The sequence below is a fragment of the Dipodomys merriami genome, unplaced genomic scaffold (genome assembly GCF_024711535.1).
Source record: "Dipodomys merriami isolate MVZ:Mamm:240054 unplaced genomic scaffold, mDipMer1.0.p SCAF_8, whole genome shotgun sequence".
Classification (NCBI taxonomy): Eukaryota; Metazoa; Chordata; class Mammalia; order Rodentia; family Heteromyidae; genus Dipodomys; species Dipodomys merriami.
The window spans coordinates 5,160,001-5,172,812 of NW_027206401.1; the positions used below are offsets into that span (position 1 = coordinate 5,160,001).

The 12,812-nt window shown below is 47.9% G+C and overlaps 2 protein-coding genes across 2 annotated transcripts in view; one reads left to right on the top strand and one right to left on the bottom strand.

Moving 5' to 3' along the window:
- Plg (plasminogen) overlaps window positions 1-10,363 on the top strand; it is a 34,582-nt gene extending 24,219 nt beyond the window's left edge. Inside the window, exons 14-19 of the mRNA XM_070010820.1 lie at window positions 692-812; window positions 2,599-2,673; window positions 2,974-3,114; window positions 5,237-5,343; window positions 9,225-9,370; window positions 9,941-10,363. Of these exons, the coding sequence (XP_069866921.1) occupies window positions 692-812; window positions 2,599-2,673; window positions 2,974-3,114; window positions 5,237-5,343; window positions 9,225-9,370; window positions 9,941-10,102 (752 nt within the window). The 3' untranslated portion in view covers window positions 10,103-10,363. The remainder of the gene's footprint in view (window positions 1-691; window positions 813-2,598; window positions 2,674-2,973; window positions 3,115-5,236; window positions 5,344-9,224; window positions 9,371-9,940) is intronic.
- Window positions 10,364-10,944: 581 nt separating this feature from the next.
- Window positions 10,945-12,812, bottom strand: part of Slc22a3 (solute carrier family 22 member 3) — a 70,866-nt gene continuing 68,998 nt past the window's right edge. Inside the window, exon 11 of the mRNA XM_070010821.1 lies at window positions 10,945-12,288. Within this exon, the coding sequence (XP_069866922.1) occupies window positions 12,228-12,288 (61 nt within the window). The 3' untranslated portion in view covers window positions 10,945-12,227. The remainder of the gene's footprint in view (window positions 12,289-12,812) is intronic.

Here is a 12,812-nt window from a genome sequence, read left to right on the forward strand (position 1 = left end):
AGAGGAGAAAGGAGAAAGGGGAGAAGAAGAGGAGAGGAGAAGGGGGAGAGAGAGACACAGAGAGAGATGGAGGAGCAGCAACCAACCACAAACCCTGGATCCTAAAGGCCCTTGGGCTCTGTGCTTGCGGGGGGGGGGGGAGGAGGGGTGGCCTTCCATCACGGACACCTTGAACCTGTCCCACGACTGATTTTACCTCGAGCAACTTTCCCAGACCCACTTTCTGTAATACACAAACACAAAGAAAAAATATCCTTATTATCTTTCCATGAGATGGAAACTTGCCATGCTTTAGATTATGATGAGGAGGAAGAGGAGGAAGAGGAGGAGGAGAAGGAAGGGGAAGGGGAAGAGGATGTTATAGTATGGTGAGCATATTATATCAAGTTGGGATAATTACAAATAGCCGCTATATCCATGGAGAGCCTCTCAGAAAAGATGTTATACCAAACCATACCAGTGTACTTTGTCACTCCCAACACAGTAAAAGACACTTTTATGTTCTCTCCAAGAGAGAGGGTTCTGGAACTTTGGAAACATAGAGAAAATGTTTCAAGATTACTTATGGTTCTGGGCTTTGCATGCCTTTGTTCCCTGTCCTGGCCATGCAGCTGGGGACTTACTGGGCTGAGAGGACGGAATTGAGTATCTCTGACTCAAATGTGACTTTCTTCTCCCTCACTGCGTCCAGTGTCAACTTCCTTTGATTGTGGGAAGCCTCAAGTGGAGCCGAAGAAATGTCCTGGGCGGGTGGTAGGTGGGTGCGTGGCCCACCCCCACTCCTGGCCCTGGCAAGTCAGTCTCAGAACAAGGTAAGAGCAAGGCCAGAGAGGCTATTTTCCACATGAGCTCTGTAAAACCTTCACCAGCCCACACAGCAGCAGGTGGTAGCCGTGTCTGGCTCTATGTACTTCTAAGGAATAATAAAGCTATGTGTGGGAACACACACACAGACACACACAGACACAGACACAGACACAGACACACACACACACACACACACACACACACACACACACACACACACACACACACACACACACACACAGAGGTTCTTTGATTTGAAAATAGCCAAACACCCTCTGGGCCACTATCCTCAAAATCCATAGATGCAGTGATTGACATTAGGTTCGGAGACTGCTGGGAGAATAGCAAAGATGCTTGGCAGGTTCATTGCAAAAGAAGAAGAAAGTGTCACACTTCTGAATGTGACACTTAGGGTGGAGAGGCGGCCACAAGGGTGCGGCTGGCTCCAGTGTATCAGAGACACAGACTGTTAGAAAAGAAATAACTTTGCACTTTCGTGAGTCAACGGCTTGGTGCAGAGGCCACTCACTCCCCTGCAAACACCTGAACAAATGATGTTTTATGCTCGCTGGCATTTAAGAGTTATCCATCTGCTCTCAGGGAATCTGGACCATTCGGGCGCTCTTGACGGTGCAACATGCCCGTCGTGGGTTCAGTTCCCCCTAGACACGCCTTACAAAGCCCACAGATGCAACAGGCTCATGACCGGGTTGTTTGCTGGCTCACCTCAACTCCATGGCAAGCTAGTAATAGGGTCATTTGTGGTAGCCTGAGCCCTGACTTCCAGGAAGCCAACCAGAGACTCCTACTGCACTCTGCAGTAAAGGAATGACTTGCTCTACAGAGCTCTACCTTCCACACAGTCCAAATCCATGCTGCCCAGAACTGCAGTGGTCTAGCTCCTGTTCCTGTCCTCTCCTCTCCTTTAGATGATGATGATGATGATGATAATGATGATGATGATGATGATGATGATGATGATGATGATGATGATGATGATGATGATAGTGTGGTGAGCAGTTATATCAAGTTGGAATAATAATGACAAATAACTTCCTCTCTTCTCTTCCCCTCTTCTCTCTCCCTCCCTTCCTCCCTCCCTCCCTTCCTTCCTTCCTTCCTTCCTTCCTTCCTTCCTTCCTTCCTTCCTTCCTTCCTCCCTCCCTCCCTCCCTCCCTTCCTCCCCTCCCTCCCTCCTTCCCTTCCTCCTTTCCTTCTCTTTCTTTTTTTCTTTCTTTCCTTTCTTCTTTTTCTTTCTTGTTTTCTTTCCTCTTGTGCCTGGAATCATGGCAATCTGGTGCTGAGTAGCTCCTGTTATTCTGAACTGTTGCGGCCTCCGCTGTCTGTGGAGCAGGCCTAAACCACCCATGGTGCAGGCTCCTGTGGACCCCTGCTGTTTGGGCCACATCTGGCTCTCTGCATGATGATTCGCTGGCTTAGATCTTGTCAATACAGAGGAGATCCCAAGGGAAGGCCCTGGCCAGTGGTGGCTCCTGTTGGAATCCAGGGCTAACGGGTCAAAGCCACAGATGGGGGGAGGGGGTGTCGATCTCTGTGGCCAGACTGCGCCTGAGCTTCCCCCAGCCATTCTTAAGAATGGTGTGGACAAGACCTCTGAGAAAATCCCCCTGCAGGAATTTAGTATTCCTGCTGTCCTGTTGATTGGTTATTAGCCTCTGAGGAATAGAAGCGTTACCAAAACCAAGTAAACTGTCTTCCTGGCATTTTATACAACAGCACAAACTAGACTGTCTGATTTGAACTCAATTCCTGACTCTTGTTCTCCCCTAGATTTGGACAGCACTTCTGTGGAGGCACCTTGATAGCCCCGGAGTGGGTGCTGACCGCTGCCCACTGCTTGGAGAAGTATGTTCCTAGGCAATTGGCATGAACCCTTGTCCTAGAGACTCCCTCCCTCCCTCCCTCCTTTCCCTCCCTCCAAACCCAGTCCAGTGACTCTGTGGCCTGGACAATCCATTGGCTGCCACGGTGTTAGTCTCTGTCCCCTCCTCTCAGAGCAGTTCAAGATCATTCCTTAACTTCCAAGTCTAGGCTCATCACACATTTTGTTTCCCACCACTCAGGACTCACTGATTCTGGTGGTTATGGGTCTAAACAGAGGAAGGGGAGGGACTCTTTCCCCTCTGACGTCACCGTCTTTTCTAGGTCTTCCAGGCCTGCATCCTACAAAGTCATCCTGGGCGCACACAAGGAAGTGAATTTGGAATCCGATGTTCAGGAAATAGAAGTGTCCAGGCTGTTCCCGGAGCCTTCCAGGGCTGACATTGCCTTGCTGAAGCTGAGCAGGTATCACCAACGCCATGCCCCTGTGCCCGTGCCCGGAGCTCAGGGAAGTCCTTTGCTTTTGCCTGGGGTTTAGGAGCCATAACCATGGAGAGGTAGTAGGAGGAGCCATAACCATGGAATGGTAGTGGGGAGGTGCTGGCTAGGATAGGAATGGAGCTAGGTTGTAGCGAACCACACCAGATTCATCAGAAAACCAGGACATAGCCGCAGGCCTGCCCCCACCATGTGGTGGTCCTAAGAACAGCACTAGTGCTCATGCAGAAAAAGAGGAGGAGCAGGAGGTGACCCGTGGCTCCCACAGCTCACTCAGTGCTAAGGGACATTCACAGGATTAGCAACCATGACAAGTCTCTTCAACACAATTGAAAGAGATTATGTATTCCAGAGCCTTTAAAAATTCCATAATGCCAGGCGCTGGAGGTTCACACCTCTGATCCTAGCTACTCAGGAGGCTGAGATCTGAGAATCACAATGAAAAGCCACCCAGGCAGGAAAGTCTGTGAGACTCTTATTTCCAGTAACCACCAGAACACGGGAAGTGGTGTGTTGCTCAGGTGGTAGAGCGCTTGCCTTGAACTGAAGAGCTGAGGGACAGTGCCCAGGCCCAGAGTTCAAGCCACACCACTGACAAAAAAAAAAAAGAGAATAACAATAAAATTATATTTAAAAACAGAGTGAGTGAGAGAGAAGGAGTGAGAGAGAAATCTTACAATGTAAAAAAGCAAAACAAAACATGCACTAACAATCACAAAGGCAAATTCTAGCACTATGATCTCCCGTGGTTTCGTTTTTTTCCTGTTGGAGTTCTGTTATACCTGGCACGGGGCTACATTTGCTTCTACCACAGTGTTAGAAATGTTTGGAAACAGTAGAGACAACTCACCTGCAGACGGCTGTGTTGAGAAAAGCTCATTTAGGACAGGCCACGGGCACGTGCGGATGGGTTCTGGATGAGGGCATGGCGATGCCAGGCTGGCACGATGCTGGCAGTGGGGAAGTGGGCAGCGGGGAAGCTGGCCTGGGGGCTGGCGTCTGAATGCTGTTCTTCTAGGTCTGGTCCACTCCTGGGGGGGGGCCAGCCTCTCTTATCTGAAACCTGAGCAATGAGGCTCTAGAAAGAAAGAAATGCAGCCAATTCCCGTGTCCCCCCACGGATGCCGCAAGCCGGCAAGCGTGTTAACACAAGGGCTCCTCTCCTTGTGGTCTGGGGTGCGGGCAGGGTGAGTGGATGTCTCGAACAAGTAAGTTAGCGAAGTTTGGTCCCAGCAGTGTCCTCCAATAAGCCAGGTATGCTTTGAGATCTCATGTATGCACCCCACACCCCACACCAGCCCTAAAGGGGTACACTAGGGAACTTCATGTCTAGTAAAGAAACCTAATACTAACCTCTCGGAGGCTGAGTCCACACTGGTGTCTCTGGAGAAGCAGAGGTTTGAGGTTGGTGAGGTTGACTCACCAAGTCATGGGGCTTGAACTCAGGGCCTGGGCGTGGTCCCTCAGCGCTAGAGCCACAGCGCCACTTCTGGTTTTTCTGGTGGTTTATTGGAGATAAAGTCTCATAGACTTTCCTGCCTGGGCTGGATTTGAGATCCTCAGATCTCAGCCTCCCGAGTAGCTAGGGCTAGTAGACCAGGGCTGATGAGGGTTCAAAAGGTGGAGCAACTTGCTCTACCTACCCCGAGACTTGCCACACCTGCAGCCTGAGGCACACCTGCGGCCAGATGTTCTGCTTCTGACCACTGTGCTCCTAAGTCAGAGTAAATGAAGCCCTGAGCACGAAATTCCAGTCATGCAAATGTCCCTGCAGATGGAGGAATGCGCGCTCTCTCTCTCTCTCTGTCTCTCTCTCACACCACACACACACACACACACACACACACACACACACACACACACACGCTTTTCGAATAGAATCTTACATTTGCTTAGCTCGTGCGAAACTGAAGGCCAACCTGAGGTGAAGAGTTCTTTCCCACGTTGTTCCACCAGTGAAACACCAGCTTGGAGGGAGGGAGGGAGGGAGGGAGGAAGGGAGGAAGATGTGGAGATGGGCGGTCCATGGAGGAAGGACACAAGTCCCCAGCAGGCGACTCAAGGCTAACGGTTGCTGTTTTCCTTCCAGCCCTGCCATCATCACGGACAAAGTTATCCCTGCCTGTCTGCCATCCCCCAACTACGTGGTCGCTGACCGGACGGTGTGTTACATCACTGGCTGGGGAGAAACCCAAGGTGAGACCAATACCAGGGTCCTTGCCTACCGTCTAGGTGACAGTCGAGCATTTGGGGAAAGGGCGTTCAAAGTCTTGTCTGTGGTCCTCTCCACCCTGGTCCTGATTTTTTCTGAGCACCTGTCTGTGTCTCCATAACCTGTCAGCCACCAAGGATTGTGGGCAAGGCGCAGGGCGGGGGGGGGGGGGGGGGGGGAGGGAACGGAGGGTGGAACTGATCCATTGACTCTCCTCACTGTAGTGGCTTTCCTGCCACCCCAGGAAGAGGATTTTTGACCCAGGAAGTAATTATTTTTTCATGTGCAAGCAACCAGAGCACCAGTGTGCTTCCCAAATAGCTACATGTCTTGTGCATAACATGCCGAGGGCTGGGGGAGAGACGCCAGGGTGGCATTGCGTTGGTGGAGGGGTGAGGTGTGGGGAGAAATCCTCATGTGGAACCTGTTGCCGAGGCCTGTGTTGATGCTGGGTGTACGAAGGATGCCGTAGGACCTCTGCCTCCCTCTCAGAAAAGTCGGAGAGGGAACTGGCTCTGTCTTGAGCTAGAAAGCATTTACAATTGGAGAAAAGTTTGGTGGCCTAAAAAGCAAGCCAGCAAACAAACAAAAGTAAACCAACCAACAACCTAACATTAAGTACTGCTGGCCCAGATCACTTAGAAGCTGGCTTCCCTCCGCTCACAGATTTCCTCTTTTTCTTTTCCACACTTCTGAGTCTGACGCGGAGACCAAGGAAGGGAAAGTCTGGGCACCAACAGAGGCTCCCAGGCCCGGTGGTGCCTGGGCTTTGCATTGAACGCTTGAATGTTCGTTCCTGTGAGTTAGGTATTAGTGTTCCCATTTACTAACGAGGAAGCTGAGGCCCGAGAAGGTGAAGGTTTGGCAGAAATGGCCCCAGCTTCCTTTCCTCAGGCAGAAGTACTAAACAAAGCCCCAGGGATGGGTCCCTAGGCTGTACAATGAGCTGTGCACCGTGGCCGTAGTAGTTGTAGAGGGAATGAAGGAAGCAGACACACGCCACACTTTATGAATGGCCATGGTGACTAAAGATAGGAACATAGTCACAACCAATAATACCACTCTTTCTTCAAGTGCCAGGAAATCCAATTTAAATTAGACTAAGCAAACAACCAAAACCAAAACCAACCAAAAGGAGGGGGTGGAATTCACACAGAACGGTCAAGTCTGCTGGCACCCACACTGGGCCCGGGCGTGGGCCCAGTCCAGCCATGGTCAAGGTACCACCTGGGCACACATGGGCTCCCTGTGTGGCTGCAGAGCTGTGCTGGCTCTGGGTCTGCTCAGGGGAATGAAGGAGACGACCTTCCCCAGACCGTACTGTGCCCAACTCTGGGACCCTGGACTCAGCTGCTTTGGAACCAGTCACAGCCGGCTCAGGCCTGCATCATCCGTTCCTCTTGCAGCTGGGGCAGACCCCCACTCACTCTCAGAGGGGGGCAAGGGGTTGGTCCCCCAGGAGGATTATGGAATATGGGGTGCGAAGCTACCAAGCCGGCAGAAAAAAATGAATATATGTCCTCCACCATACTTAAGGGAGATCTGAAAGGATAGGATCTGGGAGTGAGTTCTGGTTCTACCACCTGTGTGACACTGAGCAGTTATTTAGCCTCTTGAAGGCTCACTGTTCCTATCTGTACTACCTTATCAGGCCATTGTAAGGATTAATATTATGTACCAGCACCACCATCATCATTATCATCGTCATCACCATCACCATCATCATTACCACCATCATCAACACCATCACCATGGTGACCATCACCATCAGCACCACCATCACCATCAGCAGCACCATCACCATTACCATCGTCACCATCAGCATCGGCATCACCAATCAACACCACATATTACACAACCCGTGTGTACTTGAGCCTGATAGAACCCCAAGGGACCCCCCCCCCACGGTCCATCCCCCTTGTATTTCTGACCACTTGCTTGTGCGAAACAACCTCTCACTCCCAAGCCTGTCACCCATCTCCTTGGAATACTAACTGGGAGAATCACATATCTCACTGCACAAACAATGCTGACCTAGAGTCAATCGATGCTCTCAGCCTCTCACACAGACCCAACTCCTCCCTCTCTTGCCTTTGTGTCTACCGACCTTCCTCGACTGTCATATTCAAATGGAAAGTGTTGAGGTGAGGGGATCTTCCGGCTCCGCTCAGGTGGCTGGGTGCTCTCAGGGCACCTGCTGTAGCAGGGCTTTCCGGCTTTCCCGTGGTCCACTCCTGTTAGCTCCCCTGAGCTGTCCCAAAGGCAGATGCCAGCTCCCAGCCCTCAGAAGTGCTTTCTCTATGCCAGTCACAGGATGGCAGCACCTCCGCACAGACCACATGAACTTCCTGCCACCCAGCAGCGTGCTCACACACAAGAACACTCGACTGCATTCACTGCATTAGGTAGCTTTCAGCTTCTACTCTTCCACTAACTCCAGACCACACTCTTCCCTGCGCGCCCAGGGTTTAGGAGTCAGGCCCTTCCTCCTCACAGCTCTGCCCTGACAGGACTGAGCTCTGCTTTGGACAGGACATTCATTCACACAAGCCTCTTATGGACCCCTGTGAGGTCCAGATTGAGTGCAAGTTTTTTGGGCCTGAGGCAATCATCCCAGGGTAGTCCAAGTCTTGGGAAGGGTTAGTGGGCCTTTCCTTGGCTGTCCTCTGTCAGCATAGAAAAAAAATATGCCTTGCAAAACTTGGAGAAAAGCCAGGCTTGCAGAAGGAAAACGGGATGATCTCAGAACCCCTGAGCTAGCCCAGGCCCGGGTGTGTCCTTCAGGAAAGACAGCATTTGCCCCAGCAATTCTGCAAGGGCCCCATCTCAGTATGCAGAGCCAGAGAAGTGGCTCTACCCACACCCGCCATATGAGATCATACAGCTAGTAAAACACGACGCTCTAATCGTCAAACCAACGCACGTTAGAAAACGAATCCGGATAATACCCACCTGTTACACTAGCTAATACGTTAAAAGTTAAAATGCTTTAATAATAGTATAGTAGGAATATTTGCAAGGGTATGATGACAATTTTCTAGAGCATTTTATACCACCATAGCCTTTTAGGCAATAATTTGGCAATGCTTTGAGGAACCATAAATACATCTATATGATTTCTGGGAACTCAGACTCAGAATCTCACAGAATGAGGACAAACTATATGACAGAACATTAAGATGTGAGAAGCAAGAGCAGGGCCAACCTCTATAAGCCTCAGTTTCCTTAATTAAGGGCCTGCTCCACAGGACTCGAGTGTGGGGTAAGGCGATGTGCATATTATGAACTGATGCCTGGGTTAGCTCTCAGTGACTGATAGCTATTTTCACTTTTTATTGCAATAATATATACACAATATAAAATTCACTGTCTTAACCAATTAGAAGGGTACATTAGAGAGGAACTTACGACAATCACGATGTTATGCAGCTGACCACCACATTTTTCTTATTCTAAGAGGAAACCTCAAAAGCATTATATAACCATGCACCATCAAAATATTATAACAAAATTGTAGTATTGCATTAAAAAGTCCTTATGCTGTAACAACAAATGGGAAGGAAAGATGTCAAATCATGAGCTTCTCTATAGCCTGAATATATACAAATAGCAGCAAGGACATTTTTCAAACTCTCCTCACATACTAAATTTATTTGTTTATAGATGTTAAAAGTAAGCAAACAGTTCCCCAAACACTATCCAGACGACTCACAATGCCTTCTGTAAAACAAAAATGTGCCGACAGCTCCTTGTGTTATTCGACCATGAGCACAAACAAGACCTGCCATTCTGCTCTCATGTTCTAGAAGTTTCCTCAGGATCATGTGTTGGCTTCAGTGACCATTTCTTTACTCTTTCAACACAGGAACCTTTGGTGCCGGCCTTCTGAAGGAGGCTCAGCTGCCTGTGATCGAGAACAAGGTATGCAATCGCTACGAGTACCTGAACGGGAGAGTCAGATCGACGGAGCTCTGCGCTGGACATTTGGCTGGTGGCACCGACAGCTGCCAGGTAAGCAAAGTCTGAAGAAGACCCACATTGGTTAGAAGTTGGCCTGTCTCAGCCTCAAGTGGGAAAATCAAGAGGGTTTGCCAACCCGAGGCCCCACATCACTGTTGAGAAACTCCGTGGTCTGCCCCTGAATACCTAAGATCATCACTGAAGGTGAATCTCCAGGAGCTTAGTTCTAGTCAGGCAGTCAGGAAGGGGTCCCAGTACCACAACTTCCACAGGTCACATGACACTGTGAGTTTTTCCAGCAAGAAGGGAGATAGAGAATCCAGGATGGAGAACAGTTGTACTTCTCTACAACTATGCTCAGGCCTGAAAGAAACCCCAGCAGGAGTGGACAAGGACAGTATATTTACAAGGGATTGTTTCCCAGAGAAAAGGAAATTTGTGCTTTTGCTGCATATATTCTGCTAAGAACCAGAACATTTACCTGTTCAAATGATATGTTTGTAAGATCCTTTCCAGTTTCAAGTACTGGGAAGACTTGCATACAGTTCGCAGAGATCTGAAATCCCATTATCAAAGGCAGCCTCTTCATCCTCATAAAGACCCTTTTCCCTCCTTTTCCAGGGCGACAGTGGAGGGCCACTGGTTTGCTTTGAGAAAGACAAATACGTTTTACAAGGAGTCACTTCTTGGGGTCTTGGCTGTGCGCGCCCCAATAAGCCTGGTGTCTACGTTCGTGTTTCAAGGTTTGTTACTTGGATTGAGGGAGTCATGAAGAATAATTAACTAAAGTGGAGCATAAACATACCTTAAGCATAGACTTACCTTATGTGCTGGAACTCGGGTAGGGAATTCAGAATGTCACAGATAATCAATAGTAATCAAACTAAGACCCTGTACTTAGCCAGTGTCTGCTGCCAGACCCCAGCATTTTTATTTTTTGTATTACTGTGAATAAATTTTTTCCTGTCCATAAGCTGCTGGATTCTGTCATACCAAGACAACATAAGTGGGATGTTGTTGACAATAAACTGTGTACTTACTTGATTTCATTTAATTTTTTTTGAGGGGGGGAAGCTTCAGTATTTTCATGCTCTTCACTCACCTTATGAATTTTTAGTGGACACATTGGAGCAAGCTTGTTTTCAAAAAGCATGCAGGATGAAGCAGCAAGATCTCAGAGAAAGATCTAGTATGTCACTTATACTGTGACATTGCTGCTGAAGACAGCCTGACACACATCTTCTGGTTCTTTCTGGACTTGCGAGGAACGGGTTCAAAACCACCACATGTATGGGGAGCCAGGACAACAAGTTCTCTTCTTGGGCATTGTACTGATGACTCAGCTTCAGCCCAGCTCAGGGGACACCGAGCAGAGACTATGGCATGAGTGGGGCGATGGAAATGTGATAGAAGACCAGCTGAGTCTGTGCGTCCTTGTGGGTCCTACCCTAGTGCGGGCAGGAATGGTTTCACACACCAGTGCTGAAGGTAGATTGTTTCTTTCCCATCATGAACTAGCTTCCACATTTGGAAGTGGCATGGAGCATGTGTTGCCACACAGAAAGAGTGTTTTAGGGTGATACATGTTTAGAAGAAAAAGGAGGGACTGTTGTTTTTTTCTTAACAATTTAAACTTTGTTTATTGTTACCAAACAAAAATATCAACTCAAAATATAATCCAATGGTGACAGATACCAAAGAGCAACAGCCATTTTGTGGCAAAGAGAAGCAAAAATTCAAATGTGTATGAGTGCAGGGTAAATACGGTATTACATTTTCAGAAGTAGAAACATCACACTCAATTCTGATGTGCCTGGTGGGTTAAAAAGATTATTTTACAATCAGCACATACATCTTATATATGATCACACACACAGATATACACATTCGCCATGTATATATTTCTTCCTCATTGGTAAGGTTAACCTTTGGTACCCATTTTATCTGTCCACACAAAGTCTATCATTAAAAAAAATCAGCATAGGGTATGTACTGAAAAAATATAACATAACATATAAAGTAGAACACTGTATTGTGTTTAAGTCCCACATTTCTTGAATTAGAAGTGTCCGTGGTTTTTTGTCCACATTTTTTTTCCCATTCTTGATCATGGGCACCACCTGAACAAATGCAACATCAATATCCTTTTATTTTTAAAATCATAAAACCCAGGAAATCATAATCCATGGTTTTTTGTTTGGTAAAGAATGGAATTTAGGGCTCTTGGTGTCCACTAAAAGAAGACAAAAATATCCCAAACTTACCATATAAATAATAGAGACAAAGCCTCAAATCGTACAGCAGGCCTGTTCTTATTTAGAGAACATGGCCTTGAACCTCAAGTGCTCAAGAAGAGGTGGGTGGAGAGGACATCTGACCTGTCCACCCTGCAAAGACTGTGCAAGCCAAGGTAGACTGAGAAAGCTGGTGCCACCACAAACCTTTGTTCACCAAGGTCCTCAGAATGCTGGGTTTGGTGTTCCGTCCCTTGTCAGATTGGCTGAAGGATTTCTGGGCCTGTCCTGGCTCCTTGATTGCATGTCATCTGCCTCTATCCTTGCTGGAGCTTCCTGAGACTGTTACAGCCTTTCATCTCCCTGTAACCCAGGGGGGAAAAGGCATTGCTCCAACCCAAGAGAAAACCCAGAAAGGGTGGTGTGCACCTAAAGGAGCTTCGCTAAAGCAGCCACGCGTGTTCCTCATGGTAGCGTGAAAGTACTAGCTCATCCAATATCATATAAAAATACTCCAGACAGTGCGTCTTCGTATGGTGCAGAAGATGCTTAGAAGGGCACCGTAGGGCAGAGCTGAAGTGCCCATCCCTCCAGCTCAGCTTCCGGGGAAGGGGGACGGAGGGAAGGGGAGGCAGACATCCGCACAATGCCTTCCTTCCGGCTCTGCGGGGGCCTCAGACATGAGAGCTGGAAACCTGAATATTCTTTTTCCTGCCACACTGATGAGAATGTGAACTGACAAAACAAAAGAGAACAGAAAAAGTCCTTGTGAATGATTATGCAACCCCTTAGAGGAAACAGCTAAGTTATACAGTGATCTCATTGTTCCAATTTCTGACACTATTTTGAAAAATCAGATTGATTAATCATCCCCAGAACTTTCCTAAGAAAGACTTACTGTGCTCTCAAAACAAAAATCTCCAGCCACAACCTAGGGATTGGCTACCAATGAATCAGACCAATCGGAGGACAGCTGGGCATTCCCACCATCTGGCTTGTCTGCCTATCAGCTGTCTGCCTACCTGTGTATCTATTTTCTATCTTTGGTCTATATATTTATCTATGTATCTAACATCTATCTTGACTTCTTACTATCTCTTATCTATGTATCTTATTATCTGTCTTAGGTCTTTATATTTACTTATGCATGTTTATATCTATCTTCTAAGTGTCTGTGTTATCTATCTATCTATCTCTACCTACCTATCTATTGATCTGTGTAACCTCTGATTTCTTTATCTGCCTATCTTTCAACATTG